Source organism: Solanum verrucosum, unplaced genomic scaffold, assembly GCF_900185275.1.
Source record: "Solanum verrucosum unplaced genomic scaffold, falcon-dt-bn FXZP01000200.1, whole genome shotgun sequence".
NCBI classification, from domain to species: Eukaryota; Viridiplantae; Streptophyta; class Magnoliopsida; order Solanales; family Solanaceae; genus Solanum; species Solanum verrucosum.
The window spans coordinates 385,058-401,833 of record NW_026020093.1 but is presented as its reverse complement, the minus strand read 5'-3'; the positions used below and the strand labels follow the sequence as shown (position 1 = coordinate 401,833).

The following is a 16,776-nucleotide window of genomic DNA, read 5'->3' as shown; positions in this document are numbered from 1 at the left end:
GGAAAAAGCGAGCAGATCATGAGTTTAAAAGACAGAGCATTCATGAGAGTTGAAGTTTCAAAATCTTCCATTGCATGCTATTTTCCATATACTCGCGAATGGAAGTCACAAGCAATCACCAACCGAATACTGAAAATAGACAAACAAACAGACAATTGGAGGGGCCATGATTTGGCTCACTTAGTTCGAAAGAAACATTCCTAAACTTTGCAAAATTAAGAACAATCCTAGATTGTCAATAGGTCGCAAATTAGGTAACAGAGAAAAGATAGTCTAATTTCTTCACTGCTGTTGAAGTTTCAACAACAGCTTAATTCCTTCAGCAGAAAAACTGATCACTCCTTAGCTTCTTTCACAGGAGACTCAACTTTAATATCCACAGCATCTCCTTGAGAAGTGTTTCCATTTGATGCATCCCCCTGATAGGGCGTGATGCTGTAGACTGAAGCTGGACTAACCATTGAACGCCTTAACAACAAAGGCTCCCTTCTTGTGGATCCACGACCACCATCATACTCACGATAACGATGCAAGTACAAAGCCAAGGTTCTAACGTAGTCATCAAAACCAAACCTGTCCATGGCGCAAAGCACGTCTTCAGCGGTGATGGTGTTGCGCTGATCACGCTGGCAACAATCGTTGGCTTCACCTGTTATGAAGCCTATGAACTCAGAGACACATTCTTGGGTGATCAACTTGGAGCCATCAGATATTTTGGCATGGGGAGGAAGGATCTTGTGCATGATTCTGATCACGTTTGCTGCTGGCATGAATCGGTCTTGCTCCCGAATGGTGCGTTCATAATGTTCTACATTGGCAGCAATTGTCTGGTAGAGATGAGCAGGCAGTTCCAGGCTCATCTCCATATCTTAATTTTACACAACAACAAAGCATCAGAGTGAAATGAAAAAGAAGTATTGTATATATCATCAAAATATTCGTCTACTTTCATCAAATCACATTTTCAAGTATTGAAGAAATTACAAAACTAATGGCGCACAGATATATATGTTTCACTAATTATTAGATGGATATGAGAGTAATACTACTGTAAGACAGCACTATGAATTTTGGACAATATTCATATAAACACCAAAAGCAAATATTATTTCAACAAAATATATGGCCGGTGTGAATACAAACTAATTAAAGTGACATATAACGCTTCATATATAGTTTTCATCATCTATCTTATTTTGTCTGATCTTCAACTGACCCTCACATATATCCAAAATTGCCTCTGATATAGGAATATGACAAAATTTTATTGTAACGGACACTAATCTACCCACTGTTTTCATATATTCTATATTTGTAGTACTATTTGTTCTTAAAGTTTATATGTTATGCTTCTTAAACTATGGATAAAGAAATTCTAGCTACATTTTAATTAACTTCTTAAAAAATGTATTTTAATTTATGGAAAAAGCAGAGTATATATATATAGGAGATCTCCTCAGATCTTAAGGTAATTTTTATGCCAAAATTAAAGCCTTTAATTTGTGCAATACAACTAGCTGGCTCTCAAACTTGCTACCTTTAGACAGTATGTTTCTCGCTCTCTCTTTTAATTTTTGTTTTTCGAGGGGAGACACGCGTAAAAAAAGGGTAGACAGGACATACTATAGGTTAAAAAGTTTGCATGTATGCCACTTGTTTCCATTTTGTCTTTACAGTTTCAAGAGAAAACCAGAAATGGCCGTATCGATCACCATTACCATGAATCGATCCATTGATCTTTGATATATAAAAAACTAGCTTTGCAAATATATATATATATGGAAAAAATATGCATATATAGTCCTTGGCTAATTAAAGATGATGATACAGCAAGCTAAGAAACGTATACAAGTTGCAGCTCTCCATTTTTACCAGATCAACTGATATATATATACACATTCAACAGGGATAAAAGAGAACAAAAAATTCCGAGGAATGGATTAAAACTATTGGGTCAAAGAACAATAATTTACTCTCCTGAAAAGAACAAGATCCTCTTCACAATGAAAGAGTGATGTGCACGTAGCCTTATCCCTACCTTGTGAAGGTAGAGAGATTGTTCTTAATAGAGACACTCGACTCGAGTAAGCATATCAAAATCAAATATATAAAGCAAATACAAAGTTTCACGGATGTTCCATCGGAAGGAGAATGCATTTGTAGAAGTAAAAGAGAAGCTAGGTAGCATACCAGGTGAAGGGGAACGGGCAGGGGTTGGTTGTGGGGATCTACGATAGCTATGAGATCCTCCATTTCCTGAACCAACAAGATTACCATCATCCATCTCTCTCTCTCTCTCTTTCTCTCTCTCTACAGATATATATATATATATATATATCTATATAGAATGTGGCTATTAGCAAGTAGTAGTTCCCATATTTATAGCGACAATATTTAAGAGAAAAGGGGAACACTTGGCAACACGGCGTTGTGAACGAGAAGAAGTTATACAAGTTATATACTACTACTTCCTCCATCCCAAAATAAGTGTCACTTTAGCTCATTTCACACCCATTAATGAAAATAATAAATTGGAAGTATAGTAGTTCTTTAACACTAGAGTAAACATGAAAAAACATACTAATTTTGTCTTGAATTCCTATGATGAAACTTATTTTGGGACAAGAGGAGTATATATTACTTACCGTTTAATTCAGCCATTTGGCCATTTCCCTAATACTTTTCTCCTTTCTCAACAATTTGTAGTTCCAAATTCCACTCCTATACAAACCGTCCCCATTCATTCAAATTCTCACAAAAACTCTGTCAAGGCTGCACATTTTGATGAAAAAAACTCCTTATTTCAAAGTACACTAAGGCAGCTTTTTATAGACCCCTCAATTCATGTTAAGATATACTGCAGATGGTATGTGTTGCCTGATAACATATTTACAACATTGACACATTTGAAGCTATCGAGGTGTATCTTTAAGCTGTCTGTTGATACCCAATCCCCAATCTTGTTAGCCTTCAGTTAGAGCGTTCTGCAATTGACAGCTCTGTAGGATCAAAAAAGCACTACTGACAGACCGTATTTTGTGTTGATGTTAATTCTGTTGGTTTGATGTCTCCAAAGTTTGTAGTTTAACTTTTGTAATTGACAGTATTCTTTCATAACTTACAAGAAATTACATTTAGTCGTTCGTCAAAGTGTTATCTGATGTATTAATTCACATCTTCCTCACGTATTGGTAAATTTATTATTTTTACTCTAGAGTAGTAAGTGATGATTACAGTTCTAGAAATAAAGCTGCAACATAAGTACCAACCAAGCAGGCAGCATCTTCAATCTAAATTACCTTAAGAGGTTAAGTCCAACGTTCTTTTTTTTTCAAATGTAGGTAAATCGATCATAAACGCTATCTGATTTCACAAATTATAGGAGAAACTAGTATACTTGTATTAATCAATTTACCAAGTTGATCTAAAGAAATTTTGGAAGATTTAGTAAAGTCAGAAAGGAATTAGCAAAGATATACTGCAAAATCCTTCAATTAACAAGAAAAGCCACACGTTTAAGTGATCATAATAAGGTGACATACAGATTTCAAAACCCAAAAACAAATAAAACATCATAAGTTCAAGGCATATATTAATTGATAAATTTTAATATAGGTACTAAAATTATTTCTTTAGCATCAGCATAACACATGATAAGAAATTTAATGCTGAAATATACTCTAAACCTGCTTAGATTGCTTTGAGTAGAACTTCTCCACAAGCTTAGCCAGTTCGAAGTCGAATCTCTTCTCAATTGCAATTGCCTCTTCCAAGAGTTTGTGTTTCCTCTCTTCATGAGCTCTAATCAGATTTTCCCTCTCAGCTACAAACTCCTCCATGTCTTTGTCCTGAAGTTTGACAAAATTCTCAGCTTTCTCTGCCCTAACTCGATGATCCTCAATCGTTGGGAAAGCATTTGCAAAAGATTGTTGGAAAATATCACAACGTTCCTGTTGTATCTTCTCGGATTTGTCCTCCTCAGCAGTCCCGGAATTGAGAAACATGTTAATTTGATCCTTAAAAAAGTTCTGTTGAGACTCCATCTCTTCCTTGTTCTGTTCACAGTGCATTTTCATTTTCATCCTAACGATCTTGTTCTCTTCCACTGTCTGACGGTGCTTTTCACTCACCAGAGTAAGAGTCTCCTCAAGAGCTTTAGATAATTTTTTGATCTTAGCAGCTTCCGTCTTGAACCATACAAGCTGTTGATTATCCTCCGACATCTGCATCGCTGGATCTCGAACAGTTTCATTATATGATTTCATCTCGAACTTCAACCTTGCTCTTCCATGTGAATGTTGGTTGAAGTTCTCCATGTCTTTTTCCTCTGCCATGTAACCATAAAGCTTACGTATTCCCCCGGGATAAAAGCAAACTGGATTACGTTCCCATGCATCCTTATCTCTTCCTTTTACAGAAAACTGTTCACAGAGAACCTGAGCCTGTATGTATCCCATAGCAGTGGCCTCAAAGATCAATACACTGCTGCCACGATGACCTTGTGGACCATATGAATGTCGAACAGAGTTGATAAGAGTGCAAGAGCTGAAATACTCGCGTAGCTCCTGATTTCCCATTCCAATCCGCTTTTCATTGTCATCTTTCGCAAGCGCCGTGTTCATGATAATCACCATCGGTGGCCACAAAATTTCCTTATCTTCATATTCAACACCATCCCATTGTCCATACACCTCACTTGCAGGAACCACAGTAGTTCCTCTCAAACGCAGCTCCTCCGCCAAAAGTTGAGCGAGCTCTCTGTGTAATTTAATCCTTGATCCACCTTTCGTTTTTGTGTGGAGCACCAACGATTGCAACCCTGTAAACCACATAATTTCACCTGGACCACCTTTGCAGGCAGGGCAGGGCCACCGTCGTTCAGGATCATTAATCTTAGTAATAGTCAACTTGTCAAGACATTCAAAAAGCTTCTTAAACCAATGACTTTTCCTGCGCTCCTCAAAACTCATTTCTTTCCCATCTGAGTGATCATCAAAGTCATCACCACTCAGAAATTCATCTTCATCACTGTCATCATCAGGCAAATCCAATTCATCATCCTCCCTATCAGATTCACGGGCCATAACATCATCATCAGAAACGGGGGAATTGGATGATCCAACATTGCTACGCATTCCCAATTTCTGAATAAAATCTGAATGACCCCAAGATTTTGAAGTGGGATTCTGAGGAATCCATTGCTTCTTCCCAGCACTGCTACTTCCGTCATTGTTCTTGGATTCCCTAGCACACACAAGCCATTCATCATTTTGATCAGATTTGATGCCCAAATCTCCAACACCTACATTTATCTCATCAACCCCAAATGTTTCGGAGGTAGTTTTCTGCTTTGCTGATTCATTACCAGGCATTCCAACTCCTTTATTGCTGCTGGAACTCATATTTGAATGAAATAAAAAAGATATGAAACAAATCGACTAGAGAAGGAAGAGTGAGAATGGAACTTGCTAGTCTCACTACTTTGGATTTTATAACTCTTTGGGTGCTTCTTCGGAACGTTAATTCACAATACCACAAATAGTAACAGATTTTGTAAATTTAAAGCTAGCGTTTAGGCTACCTTACATTTTCATAACAGGAAAACTAATAATATACAGATCAGAGGCAAGAAGGAAAGCAATATGTATAATCATTACATAGGATTCACATAAAACAACAATCTTTGGTTGATTTTTTTTCATGACATACAAACTATGTAAAATTTTAAAGGTTTGACAAAAGCTATTGGGTTTATCCGAACCTGTAACCAAAGATAACCAAAAACCGATCTCTCTTAACTTTATGAGGATAAAAAGTAGGGAAAATTGTATGAAATAACAAACTATTAATTCAAATCAAAAGCTATAGTCATAGTTTCTTTTATTTGTAATTCGCAGCAAACATTCCATGTTCTTGCCATCCCATTTTGTATACCGAAATATACAAATAGACCTAAATATACAAATGCAAGATCCATTTGTATATCGAAATATACAAATAGACCGAAATATACAAATGTTGGACCCATTTGTATACCGAAATATACAAATAGACCTAAATACAGATTTTTTATGTATATGTATACCAAATATACAGATTAATAGTCATAGCAAACATAAAGTTTGCTATGGAACGCAATTATACAAACTATAGCTATAGCATATAAATATAATTTTTACGTTTGTTATATGTGAAAGTTGCTTTAATAAGTATGAAAATAAGAAAGAAAAAGGAAAGATCCAAATGATTGAGAACTTCAATTTCAATATATTGTAAAGGAAAGTATCTTATAAAGCAAAGAAAACACAAGACTACATCCAATTCATCAAGATACATACATACATACATACGCAAAGATATTTTCCACAATGATCATGAAAGGAAAGCCTTGTCGACATTTTACCTCTTCGTGCAGCCATGAATTAGGAAAACGTGACAAAATTCAGGATGACTCAATGCCGGGAAAAAATGTAGTACAGTGAAGTGATGAAGCACATTTACTATGGGCATTCAACCGGAGATGTTCAAGAGCAGAAAAAGATTCAAAAACCTTAGCAATGTCACATTTCCTACCCCATAGTATTAAACAATTTTCAAGATATATTAGAAATAAGTGTTTGTTGAGTGATCCCGTAGCTCAACCAGCATCATCCAATTGAGGGTGCTTGAACAAATGTTATTGTAACAGTAACTTCGGAATAACTCAACCTGGACCATCAATAATTTCATATGTGAAGTGAGGTACCTATCCTAATTAAGGAAATTTGAGTTTGGGATGAGTGAAAGTAACTTGATTGTAAGGAGAGGAGTGAAAAGCCAGGATGGCTTGGTAAGCAAGCAATCCGCTATGTGGGCGCCAACTCCAAGTTCCTGGTGGCCTTCAAAGGCTATCATTCGTAGGACGAGACGCTAACCTACCCCCGTACATTCCAACCTGCCTCCTTGGGACTTAGGTGATGATAAATTCCCGGTTAGCCGATCGGTTAGGAGAACCATAGGAAAAGATTAGGGATGGCAATGGGGTGGGGTGGGTGCGGAGCGGGGCGGGTTTAGATCAATGTGGGGCAGTGCAGGTTTCAGTCAATGCGAGTGCGGGGCGGGTTGAACTTTTTTTAAAAAAAATCAGCGGGTGTGGGTACGGGTGGAATTTCTACTTTTGAATTACGTTTTCACTTTTCATGTTTTTGTTCATTTGCTGCAAATGTTCTTTTCACTTCAAGCTCTGTTTTTTTTTTCCTTTCACTTTTCACTTTTTCTAGTTATATTTATAAAAAAAAGTAAATCATTGAGTTGCTGCATACAAAATTGTTATCAAACTTAGCAAATTTATTTTGGTCCTAGTTATGTCATAATTAAGCTTACGCCTCAATATTGAACACATTTGTTATATCTGCTAATTTTTAGTTAAAAAATAATAATTTCATTACAGGATACAGACAAGATTTTCCATGAATAAATTGGAATGAAAATGAATGGATTTCTTTTTTCTTTGTTTTTTCAAATGTAAATCTTGTTTTTCAATATGGCCAAAAGATTTAAAAGAAAAATAATATTATATTTGTGATGAAACAAATTCTAGAAAAAATCTATTTTAATCATAACACACGCAAATTTTTCAAAAAAGTTGAACACGTTTTCTGTAAGAAGTTCTTTTTTATAATTTTTAAAACAAATTATGCGGAGCGGATTTATGTTGGGTGGATTTATATGGGGAAGGGAGGAGTAGGGCTGGCAGGGGGATCGGGTCGGCCCGCCCCGGCCCGCAACCGGTTCGAGAACCGGCTCGCCGGACCTGGTCCCGTACATTTTCGGGGGTTTGGGAGGGGTTCGGGATAGGGGACCGGTTAGGGGCCGGTTCACCCTTTGGGCCCGATTGACCCGGCCGGTTCGCGGGATCCCCTAACATTTTTTTTTTTTTTTTTTTTGAATTATATCCGTTGGGCAATAGCTAGTGGGCCCCCCCAACGGATTTATTGACTGTTTTTTCCCTTCCCCAACACCCCCTACCACCCCTACTTTTAATAATTTACTTTAAACCCTCAAGTTATCATAAATACACTTTAACCCACTTTTAATATTATAAATACCCCTCTATCCCTTATTATTTCTTACAAAATCATATATTCTCTCATCTATTTTTTATATCCTCTCAAGTCTCAATCTTTTATTCCATTTAAGTCTCATATTATATCATAATACATATATTTCAATTCTAAGTTTTCATATTATATATCATAATATATAATTCTCATATTTGCTATCAAATATTGGAGTTCCAAATTACAAGTTACAACAAACTACAAGCTTCAAGAATCGGTTATAACGTCTGCTATTAACGCAGACGTTTGGTACATTCGTTTCATAATATTTATATTTTATTTTTCGTCATTAATTTTTGTGTTATTATTATTTTTATATTATACTTTACATATAATTAAATATGAGTTCTAACAAAAAAGATACCGGTAAAATAAAAGAGAAAGAACCAAGTGGCATTAGTAGATTATTTAATTTTAATAAAAAAAGTAGTAAGGAAAAAAATAAGAGTAAATGTGGTGGTACTTCTAGAGTTAGATTTAATACAAATGATTCTACTTATGTTGATGATACTTCTTATGATATTGATTCAAATGTTCAACTCGATCGTAAACTTTTACAACAAATTTATGATGATATTAATCCTTATCTTGATGAAAATTCAGGTGAAGAAGTAGAAGTTGGTTCGGGAGAAGATGAATTAGAAGATACACCTACTAGTCCGGTGACAAATGTTCCAAATGAAACTACAAATTCAACGGAGCAAAATTCTGGACGCCCACCCCTTATACCTCCTACAAGGGAGAAGGTCGTATCAACGCCCTAAAACTTCTGTTGTGTGGCAATTTATGACTTTAGATAAGGAAAATTCTATTGCTATTTGTAATAAATGTAAGCAACCTTTTAAACATAAACAAGGTGGAGGTCAAGGTGGGACGGGGGGCTTAAATAGACATTTGTTATCTTGTGTGCCGATTCAATATAAAGAAGCTAAATCATTAGCCAATAGAAAAAAAGGAATTCCAGTTAATGATTTTGATATTAATGTTAATGAATTGGTAGGGGCTTCTAACATGGTTCAAGGAACATTAGATCCTTCTAACCCCGTTGGTCCACTAACACAACGTAAATATAATAAGGAAAGAGATCGTGAAAATTTAGCTAAAATGGCTTCCGTTTGTGGTTTACCTTATAGTTTTCCTTCACATCCCGGTTTTATTGAATATATTCAACAAACTTATAATCCTAATTATAGAGGTTTTTCAAGAAATACTGTTAAATCTGATGTTTTTTGTATATCAAGGTAAACATTGTCAATATCTTCGTTGTATGTTCAGCATATTAGATTGTAGAGTGTCTATAACTTCGGACATGGGTCGTAGTGTTAATGGACATGATTATTTAACTGTTACAGCACATTGGATTGATCATAACTGGAATTTGCAAAAAAGAATCTTAAGTTATAAAGAATGTGTAGAGAAAAAAACTGGTGCATATTTAGTTTCAAATATTTTGAGTGTTATAGATTATTACATGCTTATAGATAAAGTAATGTCTGTCGCATTAGATAATGCATCTAATAATGTAAACGCTGCTAGTATGTTAAAAACTAGATTATATCCAATTGATGTCAATTCTTTTCATGTTAGATGTGTTGCACATGTATTAAATTTAGTTGTACAAGATGGTATTTCATTATTTGAATGTGGTTGTATGAAAATTGAATATGTTGTTGCCTGGATTTTTTATGCTAATAGAGCTGCTAGAATTAGGGAATTTAATGAGCGTTGTGTACTATGTGATTTGCCACCAAGAAAAATTCCAAGACATATTAAAACAAGGTGGAATTATTTTTACGAAATGTTTTCAGTTGCTTACGAATATAGAGGACCCATACAAATGGTGTTTAATGCTCATAATGCTGACCCATTAGACAGAATTTGTGAAGAAGATTGGGAAGAAACTAATGAACTATTAGAATTTTTAAGACTTTTTTATGATGCTACAACCATGTTTTCTGGAATTTATTATCCTACTATTTCATCAGTATTAATAAATATTTGTGCTATTTCAATTCAATTTTCTAAATACAAAAAAATTGAAAAATTTAGAGTTGCAATTGAAGGTATGATTGAAAAATTTTAAAAATATTTTTTTCCTATTCCTCAAATTTTTTTAACTACTGCTTGACTTCATCCTGACTATAAATTACAAGGTGTACAGGGACTTGTTGACACTTTTTATGATACCTTAGAAATTTTACCGGAAATAAATTGTCACGCCCCGAGCCTACACCCTGGGCGGGACCGGCACTCGGAGACCTTCGCTGGCCCCAAGCGAACCCTTGGCCTGGCTTTCTTAACTCAGCGGAAACCTACTCAACAGAATAACTCAATGCAATGCAATATTACAAAACAACTTAACTTATAAAATATGGCCATAAAGGCAACTCGAATCTCAAAATAGAATATTTACATATATACATAGATAAGAGACTCAAAACTAGCTGACTGACTGTCTATCTGTCTATCTATGAAGCCTCTAAATTACTGAGATGGATGTTGGGACAGACCCCGCAACATCCTAATAAGACAACACTAAGAACACGAAGTAAAAGAGTCCTCCGGAAAGCAAGGAGGCTCACCACTGACTCTGGAGTGCTCAGCTGGATCAACGACGCACAGGCTGCTGATCTGGGATACCTGGATCTGCATCATGAAACGATGCAGGCCAACTGGCATCAGTACATGGAATGTACGAGTATGCAAGCTGGAAAGCTAAGCAACAACGGCTAGAAGGAAACCTGGGAGAAACTGAATAGCTTACCTGGCTCAACTCAACTCAACCTGACTGACTTCTTTCAATATAAGGCAATTTAAAACAAGTGCGATATAAAGAAAGACTGTTTAAAACATGTTATAAACTCTGTGTGTATACAAAGATACAATAAGCCTGAAATGTATATAGAAATACAATGAACTGATGTATATAAAAATACAATGATCTCTGAGTATGAAAATACAATAACTGCTGTGGGAGTTTCTCTAACCGGCAACCATCACATAAGAGCTATAGTGATGATACAGCGATCGACCTCACGCTGCCAGAGCATCTTATACCCGGCCAAAAGTATAAGACCTGAACTGCCTAATGGATCCACTAGTCTAATCTGAAAAGGGTTCATCTAAAAAGCATGATCCTTTTCTACCCATGGTGGCTAACATGGTTCTATGGGGGCTGTGGGTTCTTTGAACGCTCCCCCAACTCGGTGCTCGATACTACTCCCAAAAAATGTACTGGCTCTTATGTTTTTAAAACATAATTATTCCTGCTGATATGAGATAATTACTCAAAAACTAGCCCGAAGGCTCTTTGGAGAACATGGCTCCTTTCTTACTTAAATGTAAAAACATTTAGAACTTCTTTGGGAAGTACATAGTTCCCTAATAACTTTGGAGAAATGGACTCGACTCCTTACTCCTTACTTTACTTGAACTCTTTACTTTGACTTGACTTGAAACTCTTAACTCAACTTGAAACTTGAAACTCTTTACTTAGCTTGAAACTCTATACTCTTTGCTTGACTTGAAACTCTATACTTAACTTGGAACTTGAGCCTTAGAATGAAGTTAAAACGTTCAATGAAGACTCTTGAAAAGCTTTAAAGACTTGCTTGGACTTACTTAATTTCTAAGTTTGACTTCACTTGAATCGGAAACTAACTTCACTTGAATTGAATTATGGATTCAAGGACTTGATTGGTGTTTGGAGGGACCTCATGATGTTTAGGAATGATTTGGAACAACCAAACTTAAGAAAATTTTTGAGAATAAAATCTGAAAACAGTGAAGTCCGCGTCCTGTCCGCGACGCGGAGCAGATTTTTGTTCACAGAGGGAACAAGTCCGCGACACGGACTTGTTTCATGTAAGAAGCCCGACTTTTCTCCTTCATTTTTTTCCAACTCTAAACTCTCTAACTTCAAGGGTTCCAACCCCAATCACTTAGAAACATGAAATCCCTCAACATTCAATAGATTTCAACTCAAAACCCCAACCGGAAACAAGTCCCAAATCATCAAGAATCTCAACATCACAACCAACAACAATACCAACAATAATTTCAACAACTAACAACTTTAACAACTCTAACAACTTCAACCACAACAACTCACAACTTCAACAAACACAATCCATCTTTTCTCGAAAATAAAACGAGTTTGGCATGTGGGGGAAAGGATCACCCAACACTAAAAGCTCACATACCTTGGTAGGGATCACCCCCGACGAAAATCCACGATGATCTCCTTGCTTGATCTCCTCTTCTTCTCTTCTTCTCTTCTTCTTCTCTTCTTCTTCTCTCAAAACCCTCACTCTCACTTCTTTAAAAATGGTAAAACTGATCAAAATGATCAGCCTAACACATTTATAAAACCAAAATAAAAGGCTAGGGAAAAGACCAAAATGCCCTTAATGATTCCCGGACGGATTTCCTTGTCAACTGCCCAACTTTCAAAGGTCATAACTCGCTCATACGGACTCGGAATTGAGCAAACTCGGTGGCGTTGGAAAGATCGTTCCGAGGGCTATGCAACCATAACTGGAAAAAACTTCTAACTCATCATGAGCTAGAAGTTACGACTGATCAAAGTTGGCCAAAAACTCACCTTTCCCATACTTAGCCAAATTTCCAAAACTTTAAAATTCTTTCCAAAAAAGAAAATTTCCAATCCTAAGCCTCTTCAAAGCTATTTCAAATTGTCGGATGTTACATAAATCCAACTTGTGAAATGTGTAAGTGTAGCATAAAAGTAGAAGCAAAAATTTTGTATGAAAAATATAGAACTACAGGAAATACTCAAGAAGTTGGTCAAACTTCTAATCCTCAGAGTAAAACTCGAATTTCAAGTTATATACGAGATTTTCTTGGTCTTAATTCTACTAACCGTGATGATTTTGAAGAATATCTTAATCAATCTTTAGAAACAGTGGAAGACGGAGATGGCAATGAAGAATTATTAGCATGGTGGAGGAGGCGGAGCGTTGCATTTCTAATTTTGAGCAAAATGGTTCGTGATGTTCTAGCTATTCAAGCTTCATCAGTTGCATCAGAGGCTGCTTTTAGTGCGGCAAGGTTTCAACTTGGCGATCATAGACATTCATTGGCGGAAGACAGTTTGGAAATATCAGTTTTATTTAGAGATTGGGTCAACGCCGAGAGGAGAAATTATAATTTGCCAAAGTTAAGTTCCAAACAAGAAGCTTGGATCAATGCGGTAATTGGATCTAGTGATGATGAATTAGAGTCACAAGAGTTTCTAGCAAGTTTGCCAACACCGGAGGATGTTACCGTCGATATGATGCGACAATTAGAATTAAATTTTAAAGGAGAATACAAATATTATATTACATCCGAGAACTAATTGAAACAGAATCCTTCCTAGAAGGTGGCTGCGTAAATTAGTTACTCATCTAATATTTATAACAAATATTAGTTTTACATATGAGAACTTATTGAAACAGAACCCTTCCTAGAAGGTGGCTGCGTAGATTAGTTACTCCACTAATATTTGTAAATTGTAACTTCTAAGTTCTAAGTAGCAATTAGATTTTATTGAATAAATTTGAAGGCTTTATTAAGTCTTTTTTATATAACTATTGTCTTGCATTTTAATTTTAATATATTCATACATATTTACATATATACTAAACTAACTTTAAAATACTTAATTTAAAAATCAAAATTTCAAGTTTAAATTACTTTAAAAAATTTAAAATACAAATTTGAACTTCTCAAATTTGAAATTTGAAAATTGAAGTTTGAAATTTGAAGTTTGAAATTTGAAAGTTGAATTTGAAATTTGAAATTTGAAATTTGAAATTTGAAATTTGAAATTTGAAATTTGAAGTCTGAAATTTGAAATTGAAATTTGAAGTTTGAATTTTGAAATTTGAAAACTTAAGCATTATTTATTAGCTAAAAATGTTATTGAAAAAAAATCAAATAAACTAAAAATGTTATTCAATAACATATAATTTCAATACAAATAAATAAGTATATAAAAAATAAAAAATCCCCCGTCCCGTCCCCCCAAAACCCGTCCCATCCCGTATATATAGTGGGACGGAATGGGACTTATTTTTGTCCCCCCAATCCCGGTCCCGGCCAAATCCCCCCAGCACCGTCCCCCGTCCCGTTCCATCCCCCTTCGCCCCGTCCCCTTGCCAGCCCTAGGGAGGAGCGGGTTAAAATCAGCAAATTATTCTATGCGGGGCAGAGCGGGGAGGGTTAAAGTCTTTGCGGGTTTGCCCCGCAACCGCCCCACCCCACCCCATTGCCATCCCTAGAAAAGATGCCGACACCGAATAATTAAAGAATTCTCAGTTTCAACGCTTCGAACAGTTCGCCAATTGGAACTCCATATAAAAAGTTAACAAGTGCTTTACTAAAAATCGAGCATTTTAAAATTGCACTGAGATTTCAGAAAATAGGGGCAGTGCAATGGGCAGTGTGGTGTAGTGCCCATCACACTGAAAGTCACCGCAATGGGCAGTGCGGTGCGGTGAATGTGTAGAAGTGAAAAAATGGGAGGAATCTTACTAGTTCAATTGATAGGTTACTTCACCTTGTTTTCCCCTTCCCCTGACCCTAGAGTGCCTAAAAGCTTTAGTGCGGTGCGGTTCTCATCGCAATTATAACATCTAGGGATTCTATTAAAATATCTAAGGTGAGTTCTTATTCAATCCCCAAATTATAACATCATTTTATCGCGAATAAACACATAAATTATCATTCGAATTTATATATTCCAATCACTCAATTCAGTAGCTTGGAAGGGGATATTTTGCGGACGAACTCCAAAAGATTGATGGTTGAACATCGAGGTTTGCGGATGAGGTTTATTAGTGGGATTGAGGTATGTCTTTTATCTTTTTTAATCTTCTTCTCGCATATGCGGGTGTTTGAATTGGCTTAAAAGCTGGTTAAATTTATTTTTAAATTAGTTTTTGGAAGGATTTGGCAAATATAAAAATAACATAAAATAAATCAAAAATAACTTAAAATAAATTAGAAGTGTTTGGCAAAATTAAAAATAATTTAAAATAAGTTAAAAATCAAAAGTAGTTTTTCCCTATTTTTTATTTTTTAACTTAAAAGTTATTTAAGTTTAACTTTTTTATTTTTAACTTAAAAGTAGTACTTTTTTTAAGCTAATCCAAACGGACTTTCAACGTTCTTTCAAAGTATTGTTATTTTTCCACATCTGTCTAGTGACTCTTATTTAATGGCAAAGACACCTTATGCTTTCCTGATACATAAATTTCTATTATATTTAGAAGATCTTCGATGTATACGCTCTTCTGTGACTTACATCTTATTCTAATATTTTTAATGATTTGCACTCTAATCGTTTAAGTTCTTTGCAAAATCAATAAAAAGTTTCCTTTTTTTTTTAAAATTATTTACAAGAATAATATGGAATTACATATAAAGAAAAATAAAAAGTGATTTAAATTAAAAATAAAAGCAATATAAAATAAAGAATAATCTCGGGGAACGATAATTTTTTGAAGATAAATCTCTTTCATTTTGGCCATACAATTGTTTCCCCCATCAATTGTTTCAGTTGGTATTTGTGGTGTTTAAATAGTGATGTTACTCCATCAATCCATTACACCTTATTAAAAGCAAACTCAAAATGTTGTGGGCTTCTCTTCTTTCTTTCTTTTTTGTGGGGGTGGAATTTTGTGTTTGTTTTTCTACTTTGTATGTATATTAAAAAAGAAAGACCAGAACAATCGATTAAGTTACTAATAAAAAGAAATTTAATTATATTTTCAAATCCTAACAAATATAATAACTCATTATTTTTTCTATTTTATCTTCGTAAATAATTGAAAAAAATAAGATGTTTTTATGATTTTACAAAGAACTAAAGAAATTAGAGTGAAAATCATTAAAAATAATACGATAAGGTGTAAATAAAAAAAAAAGTGTTATAAAATAACTACTTGCTGCCTAAGATTAACAAACTAAGAAGATGAACAAGTAAAGAAATAGAGAGTAATGTATTGTCGTATATCCATCTTTCTTCATAAAATGTAGAGGCTATTTATAGCCAAAATGCTATGTACAAAATGTATAACTTGGATGGTCATCTAATTGGTCAAGTGATGGTATTCTCCTAATGAGTAAGTTCCACATGGCATGCACAATTGGTTTACACACCATTACAACTGATGTAAGTCTTCTGATAGTTGGGGCCATGTGGCATCCATATTTGCTTTACAACACTCCCCTTGGATGTCCATGTAAAAGAAAAGTTGAAGAAATAAAAACATACATAGACATACATAATACGCATTATTTGCTGCCTCATTAAAAACCTTTCTAGGAAAACCTAGTGGAACAAAACCTAGACTAAGGAAAAAAGAGTACAATGCGTATTTTACTTCTCCTGACAAAAACCACGATTCAAATGGTTAAGTCTTCGCATTCCAATCTTGTGTACCATCTTTTCAAGAGTTGAGGCTGGTAAAGGTTTGGTGAATAAATCTGTTGGATTATCACTTGAACGAATTTGTTGTACATCAATATCCCCATTCTTCTGGATATCATGTGTAAAGAATAATTTCGGTGAAATATGTTTCGTTCTATCTCCTTTTATGAAGCCTCCTCTTAATTGAGCTATGCATGCAGCATTGTCTTCAAAGAGGAGTGTGGGTATTTTGACATCACA

General features: G+C 35.1%; 2 protein-coding genes across 2 annotated transcripts; both read right to left on the bottom strand.

Annotated features, from left to right (window-relative positions):
• Positions 1 to 335: 335 nt before the first annotated feature.
• LOC125824791 (nuclear transcription factor Y subunit B-6-like) lies at positions 336 to 2,284 on the bottom strand. Its single transcript, XM_049504140.1, has 2 exons — positions 2,191 to 2,284; positions 336 to 868 (listed from the first exon to the last, which is right to left on the bottom strand). Exons 1-2 carry the CDS (start codon positions 2,282 to 2,284, stop codon positions 336 to 338), a joined length of 627 nt encoding a protein of 208 aa, XP_049360097.1.
• Positions 2,285 to 3,516: 1,232 nt separating this feature from the next.
• LOC125824783 (protein SUPPRESSOR OF GENE SILENCING 3-like) lies at positions 3,517 to 5,402 on the bottom strand. The gene has a single exon (XM_049504132.1). The coding sequence runs from the start codon at positions 5,400 to 5,402 to the stop codon at positions 3,681 to 3,683; it is 1,722 nt and encodes a 573-aa protein (XP_049360089.1). The 3' UTR covers positions 3,517 to 3,680.
• Positions 5,403 to 16,776: the final 11,374 nt, after the last annotated feature.

Excerpts from the sequence above, each read along its gene's own strand:
- LOC125824783 (XM_049504132.1), bottom strand. The coding sequence starts at position 5,402 with ATGAGTTCCAGCAGCAATAAAGGAGTTGGAATGCCTGGTAATGAATCA.
- LOC125824791 (XM_049504140.1), bottom strand. The coding sequence starts at position 2,284 with ATGGATGATGGTAATCTTGTTGGTTCAGGAAATGGAGGATCTCATAGC. Across the intron at positions 869-2,190 it reads TGCCCGTTCCCCTTCACCTG|ATATGGAGATGAGCCTGGAA; the intron begins GTATGCTACCTA and ends TGTAAAATTAAG.